Genomic DNA, 22,580 nt, shown 5'->3' on the forward strand with positions numbered 1-22,580 from the left:
AACCACCAATCTATTCTCTGTATCTAATGAAGCTCAGGTCTGGTTTTATTTTGAGATTTCACATATAAGTGAGATCATACGGTATGTATCTTTATTTACAGACAAAAAGATGACTAAAATTAACATGCCATTTAAAGCACTTTCTCTACTAGTTTTAAAATAATAATTTGATACCTAACAGTCATTCACTCACTGTTCATCTTTTCATTAAAAAAAAGTTACTCAAAGACTACAACGACAAGAATTACTCTATGTTCAGATACTGGCGGGAGTGTGCCAGTGGGGTGGTCCCCAGAAACACACTTTGTTTTCTCCAGCATTTTGATTCTAGTGGAGAAGACAGATAAATCAATAATTAGATCACTTTCAAATATGATAAATGCTAAAAATAAAGTATTCTGTTCTCAAGTATATAGAAATTACCCACAATTAAAGTATTTTTGAATACCTTAAAAACCAATTCAAGTTGTAAATTACCTTTTTTTTTTCTAAATATTCATGGCTTATTTATTTATCTGGGAATATAAGTGCAAAGACAAAATAACAAGACCCCAAAAAACTGTAAAAACCACAAGGTTTGGAAATAATTACAAAAGAAGAGAGTATGAAAGTATAATTAATGGTATTACTAAAGCAACTGTAGTTTTGTAAACTTTGTAAGAGCTAACAAGAAAAGGTTTTAAAAGAAACTGTAATTTACCTGCCAAAGTTAGCTGGCAAGAACTCAAGGAAAGCATCATTTAGATATAACTGGGTTAGGTTTAACAGCTGAGAAAATCCATCAGGAAGCCTATATAAAATATATCAGAATTTAAGTTAAATTAACACACAGAATTTCAGTCTCAGAATCTAAGAATCTAACCAACACATATTCTTAACAGGTAACAGTCACCTTTTTACTTTAATGAGGGACCCGCAAACTTGAGGTTTCCTTTTTATAATAATTTACCTATTTCAATAACTTCTTCTCTTCGTAAATAGGAAATGAGATAGTATTTGCCTCAAGAAGATAAAATGTGCACAAAAAGGTCAACTGTGAATGAACCACAATACACAGAAATATATTTAGGACATAACTATGACATCAGCAAGCACTCTTGAAATTTGCCTTATCTAACATCAATCCAAAGGATTCATAAGGAATTCCAAAACTTGACAGTATTTTTTTTCCCCTAAACCTTGACAGTATGGACTTTTGGGGCTGGATAATTCTTTATATTGAGGAGGCTGTCTTCTGCACTGTACTGTTCAGCAGCAAGCCTGGCCTTAGCTACTCGGAGCCAGTAGCACCACCCACCACCGCAGGTTTTAAAAACCAAAACTGTCTTCAGAATTTGCCAAATGACCCTTGGGGGCAAAATCATTTCCATTTGAGAACCACTAGTTTAGAAATTATTTTCAGGGTGCCTGGGTGGCTCAGTGGTTTAAGCCGCTGCCTTCGGCTCAGGTCATGATCTCAGGGTCCTGGGATCGAGTCCCACATCGGGCTCTCTGCTCGGCAGGGAGCCTGCTTCCCTCTCACTCTCTCTGCCTGCCTCTCTACCTACTTATGATCTCTCTCTGTCAAATAAATTAAAAAAATCTTAAAAAAAAAATTATTTTCAATTTCAAAATCTGGCCTTTAAATAACCAAATAAAGATTGCATAATTTTATAATAAGCAAATAAGAAATAACACAAAAAGCTAAAGGACATTTTAAGGCCATATGAGAAACTGTATGTATCAGCTTTCCCTTTATTTCCTCTGGTTTACAAAAGAAATTCCAGATCTAGAACTGGACGCTAGAGCAATATTTTTAACTAAAGATAAAACATCATCATTACATGTTTTTCCTGGATTTTAAAAAGTACAGAGTTCTGTTGCAGTGAGACTTCTCAGTCTTTGACTTACCTTGTTTCTTCCCTATGTCACATTCCTTCATCTACCACAGCAAATGAAGCACCAATGTTTGAAAATATTCACTAAATGAAGTACTACTGTATTATGTGAAATCTGGTTTCAGTTTTTGACTTCACTACATTAAACCATGCTCTACTCATCTTTTGCTTCACTATTCCATTTTTGCAAAACTTAATAGTTCTGGAGTCAGGAAAGTGTTCTACTTATAGCCATTACTATCATAAAAGAAAATTTATGACCTCTGGCATATGTTGCAACCAATCACATGGTTTTCCTTTTTTTTGTTCTTACCTTCCTGATTGTTCAGTTTCTTTTAGTATTTTCAAAAGTTTTAGTGTGCTACACAGCCGATTTCTGAGTGAAGATATTCTTACATTCTTAAAGTATCACTGAGGGAGGAAACCAAATTCTAGCCTCATTACTGACACAAAGCATCTGTGAGACCCAGAGCAAAACATATGGATTATCTGTTCGGATGTCTAATTCACCTTTGTAAAATAGGGGGTTAGAAAATATGGCATTAGAAAAAACCATGTTATAAAAAGGTTTCATTTTAACCTAAAAATGAAATTTAAAGTTGATACCAATTACTCATTAAAAATATAGAAAGTAATTTTCTACTACTAATTCACAGCTGTTTTACTCAAAATTAACTTGTAATTCAACTGAGAACTTACTTGGAAATAGGGTTTACACTGGCCTCCACAACCGTCAAAACTTTACAATTTTTTATATTTTCTGGAAATTCCTGTATTCCTAGAAAATGAACAAATAATCATCAAATTAAAAGGATCTATTAAAAAAGGATAAAATAATTAAAAATGAATTATTGTTTACCTTGCAGATTCAAAATTTACCAACTAACTAGGATCTAGATAGACAAATTGACAACATCAACCAAACAGAACTCTACAATTTCTCTTTCCTTTTTCATCTTTTGTTCATGTGCCTCTTTATAACTGCCAATTATTAGATTCATCTCCTCCTCCTTCACTTAGCTCTTCTGAAAATTAGTGCCTTCTCCATTTGATGATGTTAAGGATACAAAATACAGAATACTTAGCACTCTTTCTGGTTTTCTGACATAAAAACATGATTACTTTTTTTAATGCTGGGCCCAGATTAAGGTGTTCCCTAACATACACGTCAACTGACAAAGCTGAGAACAAAGCTGAAGCCAGAAGTAGTAGAAAAATCTACAGCTGATATGCCAGCAGATATGCCTGATGGCAGTTTCTGACCAATACTTCAGTAAAATACCGCATCAATGGGGTGGACAGGCCAAATTACAGAAACTTTCTAAGCACATACTCTTTTTTATTTTTTTTAATCTTTTTGTTGTTGTTGTTAAAGATTTTATTTATTTGACAGACAGAGATCACAAGTAGGCGGAGAGGCAGGCAGAGAGAGAGAGAGGAAGGGAAGCAGGCTCCCTGTCGAGCAGAGACCCCGATGTGGGGCTCGATCCCAGGACCCTGGATCATGACCTGAGCCGAAGGGAGAGGCTTTAACCCACTGAGCCACCCAGGCGCCCCTCTAAACATACTCTTATTTCCTCACACTATCTCAGCAAAAATACAGTAACAATAATTTGTGAACTAACAATAATCCACAAACTTGCAATAGCAATGTTATAACACAAACCAAAAGAATGCTAAAACCTTTTTAAAATATTACAAAAATTCTGTAAGACTCCTTCCTGTACTAACACAGTACGAATACTGAACATAGATGACATCAGAGAATCATTCAAACTTCTTTCAACTTCATTACTTTATCATTCTAGATAAGCAAGTTTACCACAGTGCCAAACACAGAATTTCAGGTGCCCAAAAATTAATAATGCAAAATCACCAACTGGCAAATACTACAGCAACAACTGTTCAGTTAAAACTCATCAGCAAATGCTAATTATCAGTGGGTAAAATAATGATGAAAAATTGGATACTAACAGACCGATTGTTTCTCCCAAAAAGATACTTATTAATAACAAAAGAAAAAAAGCAATTTAGTAAAGAAATATAAAAGGCACCATCAAATTGCTTTAAAGTTACCATCACCAGTTAGCAACATCATGTGGCACCAAATCTAAGATGCACTGGGAAGGGATGCAATACCATTATTGTCATATTCTTGCCAAAAACATATAACACGAAGTTAATCATAAGCAAACATCAAATAAATTCAAATTTAGAAAAATTCTACTACATAAATGGCCAGTAAAATTTAAAACTATCAAGGTCAAAAAAGACAAAGGAAGACTGAGGAACTACCCAGGTAAGAGGAGACCAAAGAATATAATTGGGGGACTGTATCAATGTATCAATTTATTTTTATCAATAAATAAATAAATATTTTAACAGAAACTATAAAGGATGTAAAGTAGGAGGTACAGATGAAGGTATACTATGAGGTATTCAATATACTGATACATGATGAAGTTGGTTGATAGGTACAGATTTATTATATTCTACTTTTGTAAATGCTTGAAATATTCCACTATAAAAAGATTAGCACTGTTCTGCTACTAGAAACAGACTCAGAGACAAAAGAACTTTGAAAGGGTTACTGTACTTGAAGGGGAAAAAATGAAGAAAATGGTAAAGATAAAAGCTTAAGTTTAAGAAATAAATGGAAACTAGGGGTGCCTGGGTGACTCAGTGGGTTAAAGCCTCTGCCTGCAGCTCAGGTCATGATCTCAGGGTCCTGGGATCGAGCCCCGCATCGGGCACTCTGCTCGGTCGAGAGCCTATTTCCCCCTCTCTCTCTGCCTGCCTCTCTGCCTACATGTGATCTCTGTCAAATAAAAAAAAAAAAGAAATGGAAACTTCACAAATAAAAAATATAGTAACTGAATGAAAAATACAGGACAGGATTAAAAAAAGATTGGGGTGCCTGGGTGGCTCAGTGGATTAAGTGTCCAACTTCAGCTCAGATCATGATCTCAGGGTTTATCTGTCCCTCCCCCTGCTCATGCTCTCTCTCTCCCAAATAAAATCTTAGAAAAAAGAACAAGATTAGACACCATAGGAAAAAATTTCAGTGAGCCAGAAGACATGGAAACAGAAATTAGCCAATCTGAAACACAGAGAAAAAGTAGAATGAAAAAATATCAACATAACAGAATATATGGGACAACAATGTCAAGCAGGCTAACCTATCTTTAGAAGTTTACCAGCCTACCACTAAGAATATACACTCTCTGAGGGGAGAACCTTTGCCTCTCTTTTTCACTAGCTGAATAGGACATGGCATAGAGTTATCAATGACTCTAGATACTTCCAAACTCCTTCCTAGGGTGGCAGTACCTATTTTCACACCATAATACCTATTTATGCATATTCTTGTCAACATATGCTATTTACATGCCAATATAAGGGTTGAACTTCCCCAGCAATAATATAAATGTATATTTGAATTAAAGCTAGATGGGGGAGCCTGGGTGGCCCAATGGGTTAATAAGCCTCTGCCTTCGGCTCAGGTCATAATCTCAGAGTCCTGGGACCGAGCCCCACATGGGGTTCTCTGCTTAGCAGGAAGCCTGCTTCTCTCTCTCTCTCTGCCTGCTTCTCTGCCTACTTGTGATCTCTCTGTCAAATAAATAAATAAAATCTTTAAAAAAATTAATTAAAGCTAGATATTCTTGATATTTTCTAGTGATAATACATTTTCATGTGTTTACTGATCATTTTTATTTCTTCTTCTTTGTACTCCCTGTTTACTGTACATCTTCTACTGGATTATCTTTTCATTACTGATTGTAAGCATTCTTTAGAAATACTAGTGTATCAAATTTTTCTGTTTGTCATGTATTATTTATTTAGTCATACAGAAATTTTATTCTTTTACTACTGTGCTTTTTAAAAATTAATTTATTAGAGAGAGAGAGAGAGAGAGAGAGAGAAAGAAAGAAGGAGAGAGAGAGAGAGAGTATCCCAGCCAGGCTAAATGCTCCACAAAGAGCCCAACACAGGGCTCTATCTCATGATGGTGAGATCATAACCTGAGCCAAAATCAAGAACCAGACACTTAACCAACTGTGGCACCCAAGTGCCCCTACTATGCTCTCTATATCTTGAATAAGATCTCTTTCCTATCCCAAAGTCATAAAAATATTCTACATTTCCCAATAATTGTAACTGTTTTTCATATTATTATCCTTAATTAATTTGGAATTTATTTTAGTACATATTATGAAGGCTCTCTCTCTTTTTTTCTACTTCCCATATAAAACCACTGTTCCAATGCTAGCAAAACACTTTTCTTATTTCATTGATTTGTAGAGGCACCTCTGTCATATTCCAGATTCTTCCATGGTTATGTTTCCTGACAGTCTTTCCTTTTAGGTCCTTCTACTCATCTATTCCATAGTTTCATGCTTTTCTTCCATTTAGGTTGCAATGCATATTTTCTATAAAGTTCATTTCTAGGTATGTGTGATAGAGTGGTTGCATTAATAGACTCACTCCCTATACCACTCTCTACAATTTGATCCTTCAATTACTCCTATCAAAATATTAAGTATAATTTCCCTATGTTCTGATTCCAGGATCAGCCATGTGTTCTGCTTTGGCCAATGAAACTTTAGCCAAGTTGATGAAATTGAGGGTTTAAATAAGCTCTCTGGCTAATTTCCAATAGCTCTCAGGGTCCTCTCATTGTTCTGTGAGAAACGTGGCTGGGATGGCTTGGGCTAACCTGATGGAGGATGAGATCTGTCATCCCAACACGGATCACAACATTGTGATTTAAATAAGTCTTTATCTGGTTTTGTTATCAAAGTGTATTTTACCCTTAAAGACAGAATTGTGTACTCTCTCCCCATACTTTAATCTAAAAAAGTTTTTATAAATTAGGGATAACCCCAATTCCAAGAAGGTTTAGTCAAATTTGTTCTTAAAAGTAGACTTGGTAGTTTTTCTGACTATCCAATTTAATACTGTATTCACCGGTCTTTTTTTTTTTTTTAAGATTTTATTTATTTATTTATTTATTTATTTATTTGACAGAGATCACAAGTAGGCAGAGAGGCGGGTGGGGGGTAGGGAGGATGGAGGGGGGGAGGCAGGCTCCCTGCTGAGCAGACAGCCCAATGCAGGGCTCGATCCCAGGACCCTGAGATCATAACCTGAGCCGAAGGCAGAAGCTTAACCCACTGAGTCACCCAGGTGCCCCTCACTGGTCTTTGTAAGTTTTCTGCTTCTTGAGCTGATTTTGGAAATTTATTTTTTTATTTCATCTAAGTTTTAAAATTTAGCGGCTTTAGGGGCACCTGGGCGGCTCACAAGGTTAAGTGTCTGCCTTCAGCTCAGGTCATGATCCCAGGATCCCGTGATGAAGCCACACACTGGGCTCCCTGCTCTGTGGAGTCTGTTTCTCCCTCTGCCCTCCCCTGCTCGTTCTCTATCTCTCCCTTTCTCTCTCTCAAATAAATAAATAACATCTTTTAAAAATTAAATAAAATTTAGTGACTTTACAGTATTTATTCTTTTTGAGTGAAAAGCCACTTTTTAATAAAATGATGGTAACCGGAATATGAGAGATGTTGCTTTTGGAGGGAATGACAGAAGAATTTTCTTATTAATGTTAATAAAAACTTTAAAACCCTGTTAGAAGTTTGAAAAACTGGAACTACCGATCTCCAAAGCATCTCTTTTACCTAGAAATTTAACACTTCAATTACACATTTTACCATATGTACACAATGAACTGCTTAATTAGTATCTGTGTTTCTTCTATTATTGCTTGTAGGTTTTGTTTCAATTGATTCAATTTTCTGTCCTAAGTACATGTAACTAACTATTCATTATACTGTACTTTTGAACAGCAAATTTTTGCTAAATTTGACTAACTACCAATAACTTTCATATTTTTTACACTGGTTTTGTTCCTCCTTCTTTTCTCTTATTCATTTACATATAAAATATTTGTTATGGATCATATTCTTAGAAGTTAAATTCTTGGGGCCCTGGGTGGCTCAGTGGGTTAAGTCTCTGCCTTCAGCTCAGGTCATGATCTCAGGGTCCTGGGATCAAGCCCCACATTGGGCTCTCTGCTCAGCAGGGAGCCTGTTTCCCCCCCCCACCCCCCTCTCTCTCTGCCCACTTCTCTGTCTACTTGTGATCTCTGTCTGTCAAATAAGTAAATAAAATCTTAAAAAAAAAAAGTTAAATTCTTATCAGTCCTTTTTTTTTTTTTTAAGATTTTATTTATTTATTTGACAGACAGAGATCACAAGTAGGCAGAGAGGCAGGCAGAGAGAGAAGAAGGGAAGCAGGCTCCCTGCTGAGCAGAGAGCCTGATGAGGGCTCAATCCCAGGACCCTGAAATCATGACCTGCGCCGAAGGCAGAGGCTTTAACCCACTGAGCCACCCAGGCACCCCATTATCAGTCCTTTAAATAACAAATAATTTGTCTCAAGTGACAATTCTATAAGATACACTGAACACATTAAAACAGTACTCTTTTGCTAAACTGACTTAATACTTTAAAAAATGTGTATGGGATAGCAACAGGAGTCCCAGGGCAGATGTGGTAGTTAGAGCAAGAAGTGGGAGATTTGGAGGAAAAAGAGCAAAAAAGGCAGTGAGTTTGGATTATTATGGTAAAGGTACTGTGAACATCTGCTTTAAAAAATCAGTCTAGGGATGTGTGGGTGGCTCAGTTGGTTAAGCGCCTGCCTTGGGTTCAGGTCATGATCCCAGGGTCCTGGGATCAAGCCCCACATCAGGCTCCCTGCTCAGCTCAGCAGGAGCCTGCTTTTCCCTTGGCCTGCAGCTCCCCCTGCTTGTGCGCTATATGGCATGCATTCTCTGACAAAATCTTATTTTAAAAAAATTTTTTTAACCATTCTATAAACACATATTTTATTTCTCTTATGTGAACACCAAAGAATGGAATCAGGTATATGCATACTGATATGTGAATTAAACTGATTAATTTTCAAACACTGTAGGAACTTTGAATATCTGGAGTGGGATGATTGTAGTGTATTCTCCTTTTTTAAAAGATTTGTTCATTTGACAGAGAGTGAGCTCAAGCACAAGGATGGGGAGTGGCAGGCAGAGGGAGAGGAAAAAGCAGGCTTCCCACCGAGCAGAGAGCCCAACGCGGGACTTGACCCCAGGACCCTGGGACCACAACCTGAGCTACAGGCAGACACATAACTATCTGAGCCACTCAGGCACCCCCGCAGCGTGTATTCTTATCAAAACACATCTTTTACAATAAAACATTCCACATTTAGAGGAAGGACATTCCATGGTTTTCAGTAGCACCCCACTTCATTTTAAAAACCTTAGCTAAATATCTCATTTCTTTGGCCTTTGTAAAGTCCTTAAAGTATCATGAAATCATCTACATAGAAAATATTACCCAAGAGGTAGAATATTTTTAGTACACAATAAAGTCTATGTAAGGAGAATAAGACCAATTGGAATACAGTATGTTCTACTGATCTAAATTTTACATGAAGAAAGAATAATTTTAAGAGTTCTATATCAGATTACTGTAATTTTAATATTTAATGGGAAGTTATGCTTTTATCATCTTCTAAAATGCAAACATATCTTTTATAGTTTTAAAAATTTTAAGTACTTTATTCCATAGCATGAGGTGTATAAAAAGTAACCAATATCTGTGACATAAGTAATTCTAAATCATCTCCAGCTTTCAGATACATAGTAATAATTTTTCCTTAAAGGAGGAGTTTTGAAATATTTCTGGATTTTCTGTTTTTACAAACTGCTAGCATTGTATTTACTATGACTTTAATTCCTACAGGTTCTAAATCTTCCCGTAACTCCAAATAAAAATTTTCAAATGCCCTTTAGGTATTGCTTAGGTATCTGAAAAAAAAAATATATGGTCCAAACTGAAATCCCCTATACTCTGCATTATTCAGCAAATATGTACCAACTAAACACAATGTAAGACACTATTATAGACTATAAATACTAAGACATGGTTCCTTCTCTTGAAAAGCTAAAATGTAGCAAAGAAAAGTATTCTCATCCTACTCGTTTCTTTCCTCCCTCACTAGTCTTTCTTCTCAGGATCTTCTGTACCTTTCTCCTCCTCTCCAGGTCTCTTAATGTTGGGTTGCCATTAAGACTCATTCTTTAGGTCTCTTTTCTTTTACACTCATGCCCTTGGTATCTAACCTCTGGCTTTATATACCATCTATACGCTGACAACTCCCACATATGTATAGCTAGCAGAGCTCTCTCTTGACTGAAAACTCCAGACCCCTGCAAATAAACAGATATCTTATTTCAAATGTAACATGTCCAAAAATGACCTGATTTTTTTTTCCACTAAAAATTACAACTCCCACAGATGACCCCATCTTGGCTGTTAGCAACACTATCCTTCCACTTGCATACACCAATACCACTGAGGTCATCTTTATCTCTTATTTCTTATCTCATGTCCCACATTCAGTCCATCTTAAAATCTTATTGACTCAACCTTCAAGTATATCTAGAGTCTGTCCACATTTCACTGCTTCTATCACTATCATCAGAGAAGACTGAAATAGCAGCCCAACTGGTTACTTTTCACCTCTGTACTCAAAATGTTTCTACATATAGCTGGTGTAAGTCTTTAAAACACAAATCAGATCATGGTCTGATTGATCTGCTCAAAGCTTTCCAAATGATTCCATGTCACTGAGACTACTAATGCCTACAAGGCTCTATCTCTCTGACCTCTACTCCTCTCACTCTCTCATCTTGCTTACTGTTTTAGCTACCCTGGCCTTCTGTTTCCCACACATACTATGGACACACACACCTTATCAACCTTACAGTGGCTGTTCCCTCTTTCTGGTACAATCTTAACTCAGATATCTACATGGCTAACTTCTCAAGTCCTTGTTCATGTTACTTTCTCAGTGAGGCCTACTTTCAAGGCTTGTGTTAGCCAGTCTTCAAAGATGGCTCATTTTACCCTTAACATATGCAGAACCTGAATTTTATCATGAGTTACTTTTTCTCTAACAAGTCCAAGTATCTTTCCCTTGTTCCTTCTCACTTGAATTTCATAGTGTTCCTTCTTTGTAATATACTCTTTTTATAAGAATTTAACTCTTGCTCAAACTTAATAAAATGGAAACACGAGATTAGATATCGCAAAATGCGGCTTTCCTCTTTACATTACTATTGTTTAATTACAGAAGAACTCTTTTCTTTACTGTTGGGAAAGAGAATATACTTCCTGACATTAAGGAGCTAGCCTGGTCTTACAGGTAGCTACTTGGCATTCAAAGGGACATCTTGGTATTCTCTTGTTGAACTACACGATTTCAAAGAGTATCAACATCAGACCAGGCCATTCTTTGACCATGAAAGATCAAAACAAAAGCAAGTATGTACAGTTAACCTTCAAACAACATGGATTTGAATAGTACAAGTCGACTTAACCAAAGATTTTTTTTTTGACAGTACTATAAATGTATTTTATGATTTTTAGTCACATTTTGTCTACCTTGTAAGAATATAGTACGTAATACATACACCATACAAAACATATATTATCCTTATATATGTTAGAGATAAGAGTTCTGGTCAAGAGTAAGCTGTGAGTATAGTTAAGATGGTGGCAGGGGGAGGGAGTTAAAAGTGAAGGGGATTGATGCTCCTAACCCCCACATCATTCAAGGGTCAACTATAATCTTGTGTCTAAATAAGAACATTGGCCAAAACACAAAGTACCAAGCAATCCATAAGTGATAAGGCCACAGTAAGGTATAATGAGTGGACACCCCAGCTATAGTCTACATTATTAACGTACTTGGCAATGACCAGTGATCACTGATCTAAATATTTTTAGCTCTAGATTAGTTTAACACACAGTTTTTCTTCTTTCATGATCTTAAAATGATTTATTAAAGGAGCTCAACTTAAACTAATAAGTATATTAGCAATTTCAGAAATTTGAAAACACAGGAGAAAAATACAGTGACTGTAATTTTCCTCATAATCAATTTAACTTCTCTGAGCTTAAAGTGAAGCGCGTTTTCTAGCAGTTGGTGCCTAATCATCAGATCTTCTCAGGTTCAATGAACTGTTTTCTGTTTTCACCACAAACTTTCAATTCATTCTTCTAGGGCTTTCTGACTCAATTAAAAAGAAAAGGCCTTAATTAACCTCTCTAGCATTCCCCTATCAGTTAGAAATATCTGCGCTATTCTTTCTGATTTCTTTGCCTTATAATTTCCTGGCTCTGCATTCTGTGTGCTCAAGACAGATAAATTAACAACTAGGTTAGTCTTCATTTCTTTTATCTCCCTTTCCCCACTAGCCTTCCCAATCAACTACGTAGCAGAATGTTTTAATCATCATCCGCATTAGTTTTCTCAAGAAGGACAGGCATTTGAACATAAGAAATGATTATTTCTCAAACACTAGTTGCTTTTTTGCAATGACTTGGGCATGGTGAACTTTTTATTTCTTTAAAAAGCTAACAATAAAGCAAAACTTAAGCCACAAAAGGAAGAGCAAATTAAACAAATTTACTCTTCAGTGCAGCTGCATTTAGATGAGTTTAAGACAAAAAGGAGAAAAAAAAACAAGCAAGCAAGTTAAAAGGCAAGGGACTGATGATTACGCCACTTAAAATGTAGGGGAGATCCATTCTCTGTGAAATCACAGAGAAAGAGAAGAAAAGAATACATAAATTACAATTTAATTTTTAGTGAAAATAAGTTGTAAGGTTTCACTGGCAGCAATAACTAACGCCATCCTCTTTCTGGGCAGAATACTTGAGTGCTTCTTTTATTTTATTTTTAAAGATTTTATTTATTTGACAGACAGAGATCACAAGTAGGCAGAAAGGCAAGCAGAGGGGGAGGGGGAAGCAGGCTCCCGGCTGAGCAGAGAGCCCTGATGCAGGGCTCGATCCCAGGACCCTGGGATCATGACCTGAGTGAAGGCAGAGGCTTTAACCCACTGAGCCACTCAGGCGCCCCTATTTTATTTTATTTTTTAAAGATTTTATTTATTTATTTGACAGATCACAAGTAGGCAGAAAGGTAGGCAGAGAGAGAGGAAGAGAAACAGGCTTCCTGAAGAGGAGAGAGCCCAATGCAGGGCTCGATCCCAGGACCTTGAGATCACCACCTGGTCCAAAGGCACAGGCTTTTAACCCACTGAGCCACCCAGGTGCCCCCTTGGGTGCTTATTTTAAATCTTCTCATCATATAAAAATTATTTCCAACTCCTCAAAAACACCAGCTGATATAATCATATAAAACAAGTTTTCTATATAATCAACAAAACCCCTGCTGAAACTAGAATTAAAAAAAGAGAAGCAGGGACGCCTGGGTGGCTCAGTTGGTTAAGCGGCTGCCTTCGGCCATCCCACATCGGGCTCCAGGAGCCCGCTTCTCCTTCTGCCTCTGCGTGCCACTCTGTCTGCCTGTGCTCGCTCGCTCTCTCTCCCTATCTCTCTCAGATTTAAAAAAAAAAAAAGAGAAACACTACAGTCCAGTAGGTTGTCATAACTCACTCACATTATTCTTTTTTTTTTTTTTTTAAAGATTTTATTTATTTATTTGACAGAGAGAGATCACAAGTAGGCAGAGAGGCAGGCAGAGAGAGAGGAGGAAGCAGGCTCCCCGTGGAGCAGAGAGCCCGATGCGGGGCTGGATCCCAGGACCCTGAGATCATGACCTGAGCCGAAGGCAGCGGCTTAATCCACTGAGCCACCCAGGCGCCCCTCACTCACACTATTCTTTAAGAAGCTGCAAAAAGGGCGCCTGGGTGGCTCAGTGGGTTAAGCCGCTGCCTTCGGCTCAGGTCATGATCCCAGGGTCCTGGGATCGAGTCCCGCATCGGGCTCTCTGCTCAGCCGGGAGCCTGCTTCTACCCTGCTCCCTCTCTCTCTCTGCCTGCCTCGCTGCCTACTTGTGATCTCTGTCTGTCAAATAAATAAATAAAATCTTTAAAAAAAAAAAAAAAAAGAAGCTGCAAAAAAATTGAAGATATTAAGGATACTGATGCACCAAAACTGCACCATTCTCAATTCGAAGTAATAAATCCAGAGTCAATGCATTTTTCAGGAGACATATGCAAGCATGTTCATTACTCAGTGAAGTATTATTTTCATACCATGAAGAGTGGTAGCAGTTTGCCAGCCTTTCCCAGGTGCATACAATTGTATTAGTAATATTCAAATTATTTCAGATGTCTTTCCTTATACTTAAACATTTTCCATTTAAAAAGATCAAAAAGTAGAAAATACCCCTTTGGGATGGAATGTTAAACTTGATGACCTCTAATGTCACAACAATTCTACAGTTCTGTGTGTTAACTATCAGCATGTGGAGAGCTACAATGACAGTGGATTAAGTTCCTCCTCATTTATCAAGTAAAACTTGTCCCTCTAAAAAAGCAACAGGAATTGAAGCTCATTTCAAACTACCCTTAAAGAGAAGTTTCAAGCTGAGGAATAAACTAGATTTATTCTGGATTTAACTGGAATAAAATCACGAGGGAAACACAAACTAAAAACCTATTGACCTGAACTCTTCAAAACGTTAGTATCATGAAAAACACAAAAAGATGGGCAAACTGTTCCTAATTTTAAAAAGACTGAAGAGACACAATTGAATACTATGTGATCTGTAACTGGGGGTGGAGGGGCAAATAACTGAAAAGGGCATTTTTAAGCAATAGGGAAAATGTAATGTCAAATTTCTTGAAAGTGATAATGATACGTGGTTATGTATAAGGATTTCCTTGTTCTTGGGAAATGCTTCTTCCAATATTTAAAGTTCATGTCTGCAACTTAAAATTTTAAATAGGTTTACCAAATAGAAATTTTATATAAGCAACAACATCTTTTCCCTGAACATATTTAAATTCATATATATTTTTAAAAGAGAAAGAAACTAAACATGGCAAAATGCTAACAGAGTGTGAATCCATCAGTGTTCTGTCAATTTTTTTAAAAAGATTTTTATTTTTTTATTTTACAGACAAAGTTCACAAGTAGGCAGAGAAGTAGGCAGAGAGAGAGAGGGAAGCAGGTTCCCTGCTGAGCAGAGAGCCCGATGTAGGACTCGATCCCAGGACCCTGAGATCATGATCTGAGCCGAAGGCAGCAGCTTAACCCACTGAGCCACACAGGCACCCATGTTCTGTCGATTTTTATGTAGGCTTTTAGATATGGTTATGAAATTTTTGAAATAAATTGGGGAAAAACAGGATAGAAATGAATCCAATCTAAGTAGTAATTAGATTCTAAGTTTTTACTTAAAACACAAATTTTTCATATCACAGAAAACAATAATTTTTTAAGTGGGTTCCATACCCAACATGGGACTTGAACGTACAGCCTTGAAATCAAGACTTGAAACCAAGGCTCTGAGAACTGAGCAACCCAGCTGCCTCCAAGTAACAGAAAAAATTTTAACCCAAGAGTTAAATGTTTCAAAAGAAGTTTAAAAATTTACAAGTTTTGGGGCACCTGGGTGGCTCAGTGGGTTAAGGCCTCTGCCTTCGGCTCAGGTCATGATCCCAGGGTCCTGGGATTGAGGCCCACATCGAGCTCTCTGCTCAGCAGGGAGCCTGCTTCTCCCTCTCCCTCTCTCTGCCTGCCTCTCTGCCTGTCAAATAAATAAATAAAATATTTAAAAACAAATAAATAAAAAATAAAAATTTATAAGTTTTAAACTTAAAATTTATTAGCTATAGACAACTAAAACTCAGTAGAAAACTACTATAACCTTCTCTGAACCTAAAATGAATATGAACACGTTATACCTCCTTACAAAGGATTTAATCCTTAAAACAGAAGTATTAAATTGATGACCTGCCTATAAAATATACAATTATTTGGTATGAATTGCCCATACCTAAGATAATTAGGGTTTAATAAATGAAGGCATGCAAATAAACATGCATATTTATTTTATTTACAATAACTTTTTTATAGAAATGGGTAGGCACAGTTGTAAATTCATAAAAAATTAACTGTTAAATATGAAAACAGGATGATTCTTTTAATCAGTCCTAAAATGGTTTTCATAATAAATCTTAAAATGTAGAACTGATATAAAACAAAGATCCCTCCTGTACATTCCTATCATCAAGACAAAAAGTAACTTTGCAACCAAGAGCTATCGAATATGATTGCTAGGCATTTACTGATGCTACTACACTAAACTTTTTGGGACTTGTTTCAAGTTCTTTTCAAATGTTATAAAGAATTATTTGAATATAACTTGGTATTTAGTGTTTGTTGAAGTCTTATCTTTTGGCAGACAATTTAATATTTATTCTCTTGTGATTTTTTTTTGGTAATTATGTAAGAAACATGTTCATTCTAAAATTTTCAAGTATCTACCTCTCTTTCTATTGGACCAGGTAAGCACTTAACATTTTGGAATGTTCCACATTATCTTCAGTGTATATCAAACTAAGCCTAGACTATATGCAGCAAGAGAACACTGACCATGTCCTTTTACTTCTCATCATTAACCATAGTCCTAGGTCCCAATACAGTACTTGGCAAAAGGTGGTCTTTCAATAAATATTCAATGATGTTCAGTCCATTTATAATGTTACACAAGTTTTTTTTTCAACCTTTAACACTGTAACATAAATATTTCATGCTAATATTGATAGAACTATATTAAATTCCTCTCTATGGCTATATATAAATAGCATAATCAACAGCAGACACCACCATTGTTAATAGTTTCTCATCATTACAAATAATAGGACAATAAATACATATAAATATATAACTTTAAGGATACCTAAGTATATACATGCATGTATCCACAGCATTTAATTAAAAGGTCATTTAAAAGTTTTTACAATTTATCTCCACATTGCTTTAAACTATCATATGGTTTTATATATATGAAAGTTAATACAACACTTTCTACTTTTGTATTTTTGTTTGTTAAAACACGATAGAAATCTGAATAAAATTACATGTTCTTAAGTACAGAAAGCAGGGGAAAAAATCTTACCATTCTTGCTGACATCCAGTTCCCTGAGATTAATGAGATTTGCAATAGATGCTGGTAATGTTGTTAAATCATTGTCTGGCAAACTCAGTTTGTGTAGAGACTGACAGTTAAAAAGTTGCTATTGAAACAAGGGAAGAAAGGATTTTGATTATTTAAGTTTCCTTAAATATTTCATTTGTTAACCTTTATACAAATAAATATTATTAGTGTGGTTAAACTTAATGAATTATACCTACAAAAACATTAGGAAAAATCTCTTATCATTTCATGTTATTATGGGTCTGAACACAAGCAAACTACTCAATCATTTACATCCTCATACTTCTGCCCCAAGCAAAATGCACTCGGAAAGAATAACAATGTGGGGGGCGTCTGGGCGGCTCAGTGGGTTAAACCACTGCCTTCGGCTCAGGTCATGGTCTCAGGGCTCCAGGATCAAGCCCCATATCTGGCTCTCTGCTCAACAGGGAGCCTGCTTCTCCCCACCCCCCAGTCTCTCTGCCTGCCTCTCTGCCTACTTGTGATCTCTCTGTCAAATAAATGAATAAAATCTTAAAAAAAAGAAAGAATAAAAATGTGGTTGTGTAGTAGTAAAAAAATAAGTGGCTATTAAATATGGCAAACTTTGGAACTTGTATTTCAAATATTTTTATTCCAAAATGAAAATTTACATAAATTAACCCCAAATATGACAACTGACTCAGAATGACTCAAAATACTTAATTCTGACTTGGGAAGACAAAAAAATTTATAAACAAATATATTCTTACACTAAAATCACAATAATAAAATGTATTTATTTATTTTTATAAAATGTATTTAAAATAAAGTATATTTAACCAAAAGTGTAGGTCAATGGGTCACTTCTATACTTCATACCAAAAAACTGTGTGGAGCACAGAGAATTTTTAGGGCAATGAAAATATTCAGTATGATACCAAATCACAGATACATTTCATTACACATTTGTTTAGGCAATGTACACCAAGCATGAACCATACTATAAACTATGGGCTTTGGGTAATGATAATTTTTCAATATACATTCATTAATTTTAATGTAAATACCACTCTGATAGAGAATGTTGACAGTGGTGGAGGCTATGCATGTGTGGGGATAGTGTAGGTATATGAGAATTCTCAATTTTGCTATGAATCTGAAACTGTTCTTAAAAAGTAGTGTTTATTATCAAACGTAACAAAAAACTATTATCAGGATAACACTGAATAAGCCCTTTTTAAGAAGAGCATTCTTCCAAAAACCGAAAGAAGTACAAGTGATTCAATTATCTGCACTATCACAGCAAGACTCTCTTTTCTATTCAATCACCAAGCTGAAACCCTACTAGTGCTTATTACAGAAAGGGACTAATCTTGGACTTCCAAGTTCTCCAGAACAACCTAAGTAAGATAAATTACTTTCTAAAGAACAATATGTAAGGAAATGGTAAATTACAAAGCACCTTATTACAACCTGGGGAAGTAATTCATAAACATGCAACCCATAATCGTTAATATTTTATCCACAACCATACACAGATTTCTTTATAAGACAATCTTGGATGGCATTGGCTTTTCAAATGTTTTTACTACTAGCCACCAAAGGAAAAGTCTTTTTCAAAGCACTGTCATCCAACATGTATACACCCACACCCCCCCCACACACACACAGAGAAATCTAACACATAGATTCCATGCACCAATGGACACATGCAACACACTGTACTTTCTATTCTATTTTAGTTACAGCTGCCAGATGAAAGATAGGATGCCTGATTAAATTTGGATTTCAGATAAACGACGAGTAATTTTTTTAAAAAGATTTATTTATTTGTATGACACAGAGAGAGAGAGCACAAACAGGGAGACCAGGAGAGGGAGAAGCAGGCTCCTTGCTGAGCAGGGAGACCAAAGCAGGGCTGGATCCCAGGACCCTGGGATTATGACCTGAGCTGAAGGCAGGTGCTTAACCAACTGAGTCACCCAGGTGCCCCAACAATGAATAATTTTTAGATGTACATCCTATCTATTGCATAGAACACACTTTACTAAAAAAAAAAAAAAAAAAAAAAAAAAAAAATCATTGTTCATCTAAAAATTATAATTTAACAAAGTGTTCTCTATTTCTATTTTCTAAATCCACCAGGGTAAATCATAGCTCCTTTTTTGGAAATGCCACACATACTTACGAGTCACCAACACATCTCCATCCAGTTTTGATAAACACTACTGTTTGGGTAGTAAAACATTCTAACAAATTAAAACTACTGAACAAACTGATGGTTAGTGGAGGGAAGGTAGGTGGGGGGATAACCTAAATGTGTGATGGGTATTAAGGAGGGCACTTCTCATGTTGAGCAACGGATGTTATACATAAGTGATGAATCACTAAATTCCATTCCTAAAACCAATATTACACTAGATGTTAACTAACTAGAATTTAAATAAAAATTTGGGGGGAAAAAGCTACTGCAGTTTTTCCATAATAAACAAGAAAATGGGTTGAGAATAAAGAGGCATTTTTTAAGGATTAAAAAAAGTAGCCACTGAAAAATTTTAGCAAAGAAACTGATAATGTGAGAGGATATAGCATGGCAGCAAAACAAATTTCCTCCATCTAGTTGTTCTTAGATTTCAGAAATGTTATATCCCCCCAAATCTTTCCAAATAAACTAAAATGGGACAAATAGAACAGTACCTCTAAAAACCTGCTTAATAACAAAATTATGAGGTGACAACAAAAGGACAATTTATTCTTAAATAATGTAGATCAATGTCTTATTAAAACTAGAAAAAGAAAAGTATTAATTTCTATTTCTGTCCAGCTAAATCTATTGGCTTCAGAAATCTTGTAGTCTTACCTACCATAGGGGCTACAAAAAATGGAAATTAAATACAAAATTTTAACTTAAAACTTGCTCAAATACTCAAGCAATTAACTTGAAGAAACAAAAGTTAAAATTCTATTTAAAAAATACTGGAGGTGCATCCAACTCTTGGTTTTGGCTCAGGTTGGGATCTCAGGGTTGTGAGATGGAGCCCTATGTAGGATTCCAGGCTCAGCACAGAGACTACCTATGTGTGATTCTCCCTCTCCCTCTGCCCTTCTTCTTGTTCACGTGCTCCCTTTCAATAAATAAATCTTTAAAAAAAATTCTTTCAACTTCTGTTACATACCCTAAAATAAAATTAAACCAAAAAAGAAAAAAAATAGAAACAATGGAAACACAAACATATTGGCAGCATTATGGCTATACCAGGGATATCGTATTTCTTGCATAAAAATAATCAAAGACAATTCTTTTTTTTTTTTTCCAAGATCATTCTTTCTATTCTTGTATTTGTTTGAAATTCTCCATTAAAAAAGCTTAAACAAATACAATACATGAAATTCCAGGGAAGTATATTAACCAAATCAAGACATGCTTCTTTGATAAAAGCCTTTAACCCTAAAAATAATTAGAAAAAGCAGAACTCTCAACTACAAAATATGGGATAGAAATATTACATTCCTCTACGTCATGGAAACATGAAACATTTTTTTTCTTTCTCCAGCCTCTTATTCAATCTTCATGCACCCTTATATCTCTGTGTCTTTAAAAAACATGTAGTTTTTGTTTTTTTTTTTTAACCAAAGACAATTCTTAAGACAGTATGAACATACCTTTGGAAGCTCTTCAATCTGATTAGCATCTAAATACAGCTCCTCCAAAGTTTTCTCAAAAGTAAAAATCTCTTTGGGAACCTGTTCCAAACTGCAATGAGAATAATCAAGAGTAGTGACAGTCTCCTCTTCCCCTCGTAGACAACGACATGGTACCAACCGCACAAACAAACTTCGTTTTGTAGTCATTTTTAGACACTGCAATATTGAAATAAAAATACACTTAGTTAAAACACACATTATAACCAACAATTTAACCCAAAATAACAACTCATTTATCACAATCTATGTAGCAAATTTAAGTACATCCTTCTTTATACTCATTCAATGGAATACATTTAAACATACTGCTACTGTCAAAATTTATATACATTTATATATACTAAATTTCAAATGAAACTACTGTTTCATGTACTGAAAGTACTTCTGTACTTTAAAAAATGACCTGTTAAATACTTATTTACATGCTTCTGTAAGAAACATGCTTTACGAGTCCCGCTTACTCTCAACTAGAAAAACCCTAATACAACAAAGATACTTCTTTAATTTCTGGGTAAGAGCTATTATTTTTTTTAAGATTTTATTTATTTATTCGACAGAGAGAGATCACAAGCGTGCAGAGAGGCAGGCAGAAAGAGAAGGGGAAAACAGGCTCCCCGCCAAGCAGAGAGGTGGAAGCGGATCTCAATCCCAGGACCCTGAGATCGTGACCTGAGCCGAAGGCAAAGCCCTAACCCACTGAGTCACCCAGACGCCCCATGGGTAAGAACTATTTTTACATTAAGAATTTGGGGACTCCGGGGCGCCTGGGTGGCTCAGTGGGTTAAAGCCTCTGCCTTTGGCTCACGTCATGATCCCAGAGTCCTGGGATCGAGCCCCTCATCGGGCTCTCTGCTCAGCGGGGAGCCTGCTTCCCTTCCTCTCTCTCTGCCTGTCTCTCTGCCTACTTGTCTGTCAAATAAATAAATAAAATCTTAAAAAAAAAAAAGAATTTGGGGGCACCTAGGTGGCTCAGTCAGTTAAGCATCTGCCTTCAGCTCAGGTCATAATTTCAGGGTCCCGGGATCAAGCCTCAGTTGGGCTCCCTGCTCAGCAAGGAGTCTGCTTGTCTCTCTCCCTCTGTTCCCCCTTTTCATGCTCTCTCTCAAATAAGTATATGTTATATATAATATATATATTTATTATTATAAATTTATAAATATTATATTTATATTTTATATTTATATTATATATTTTATAATATATAATATATAGTATATAATATATAATAAATATATAATATATAAATATATAATAATATGATATGATATAATATATATTATATATCATATTATATTATATAATTATATATAATTCAATCTATATATAACTCAATATATATATATCAATATGTATAACTCAATCTGCTCTTTTCAATATATATATAATTATATATATTTATATATTTTATACATATTATATATATTTATTTATACATTATATATTTACTATTTATTTATATTTACTATATAAATATAATATAGAAATAAATACATATATAAATATATATAATAAATTTATTATAGAAATATAAACATAAATATATATTATATAAATATAAATAAATATAAACATATTTTATATATAATATAATTTATTATATATTATATTTATTTTATATATTTATTTAATATATTCATAAATATATTTATATTTATAAATATACATATTATAAATATATATTATATATAACATATACTTTATATATAATATAAATAATATATTATATATAATAAATAATGCATATAAAATATAAATATAAATTTATTAATATAATATATTTATTATATATTATATATGCAAAGATATTTTCAGGTCTTCGGTAATGAGCCATCACAATCATGTCCCCAGGACACCTGGGTGGCTCAATGGATTAAGCCTCTGCCTTCCACTCAGGTCATGATCCCAGTGTCCTGGGGTCCAGCCCTGCATCTGGCTCCCTACACCGAAGGAGGCCTGTTTCTCGCTCTCCCACTACCCCTGCTTGTGTTCCTG

General features: G+C 35.3%; 1 protein-coding gene across 12 annotated transcripts in view; it reads right to left on the bottom strand.

Moving 5' to 3' along the window:
- ERBIN (erbb2 interacting protein) overlaps positions 1 to 22,580 on the bottom strand; it is a 132,570-nt gene that overhangs the window by 60,864 nt on the left and 49,126 nt on the right. For all 12 annotated transcript variants that reach the window (XM_046001062.1, XM_046001072.1, XM_046001071.1 and 9 more), the window contains exons 3-6: positions 20,547 to 20,744; positions 16,884 to 17,001; positions 2,577 to 2,655; positions 701 to 790 (exon numbers count right to left, since the gene is read on the bottom strand). In XM_046001062.1, coding sequence (XP_045857018.1) covers positions 701 to 790; positions 2,577 to 2,655; positions 16,884 to 17,001; positions 20,547 to 20,735 — 476 coding nt within the window. In that variant the 5' untranslated portion in view covers positions 20,736 to 20,744. The remainder of the gene's footprint in view (positions 1 to 700; positions 791 to 2,576; positions 2,656 to 16,883; positions 17,002 to 20,546; positions 20,745 to 22,580) is intronic.

This window comes from Meles meles, chromosome 3 (genome assembly GCF_922984935.1).
Source record: "Meles meles chromosome 3, mMelMel3.1 paternal haplotype, whole genome shotgun sequence".
NCBI lineage: Eukaryota > Metazoa > Chordata > Mammalia > Carnivora > Mustelidae > Meles > Meles meles.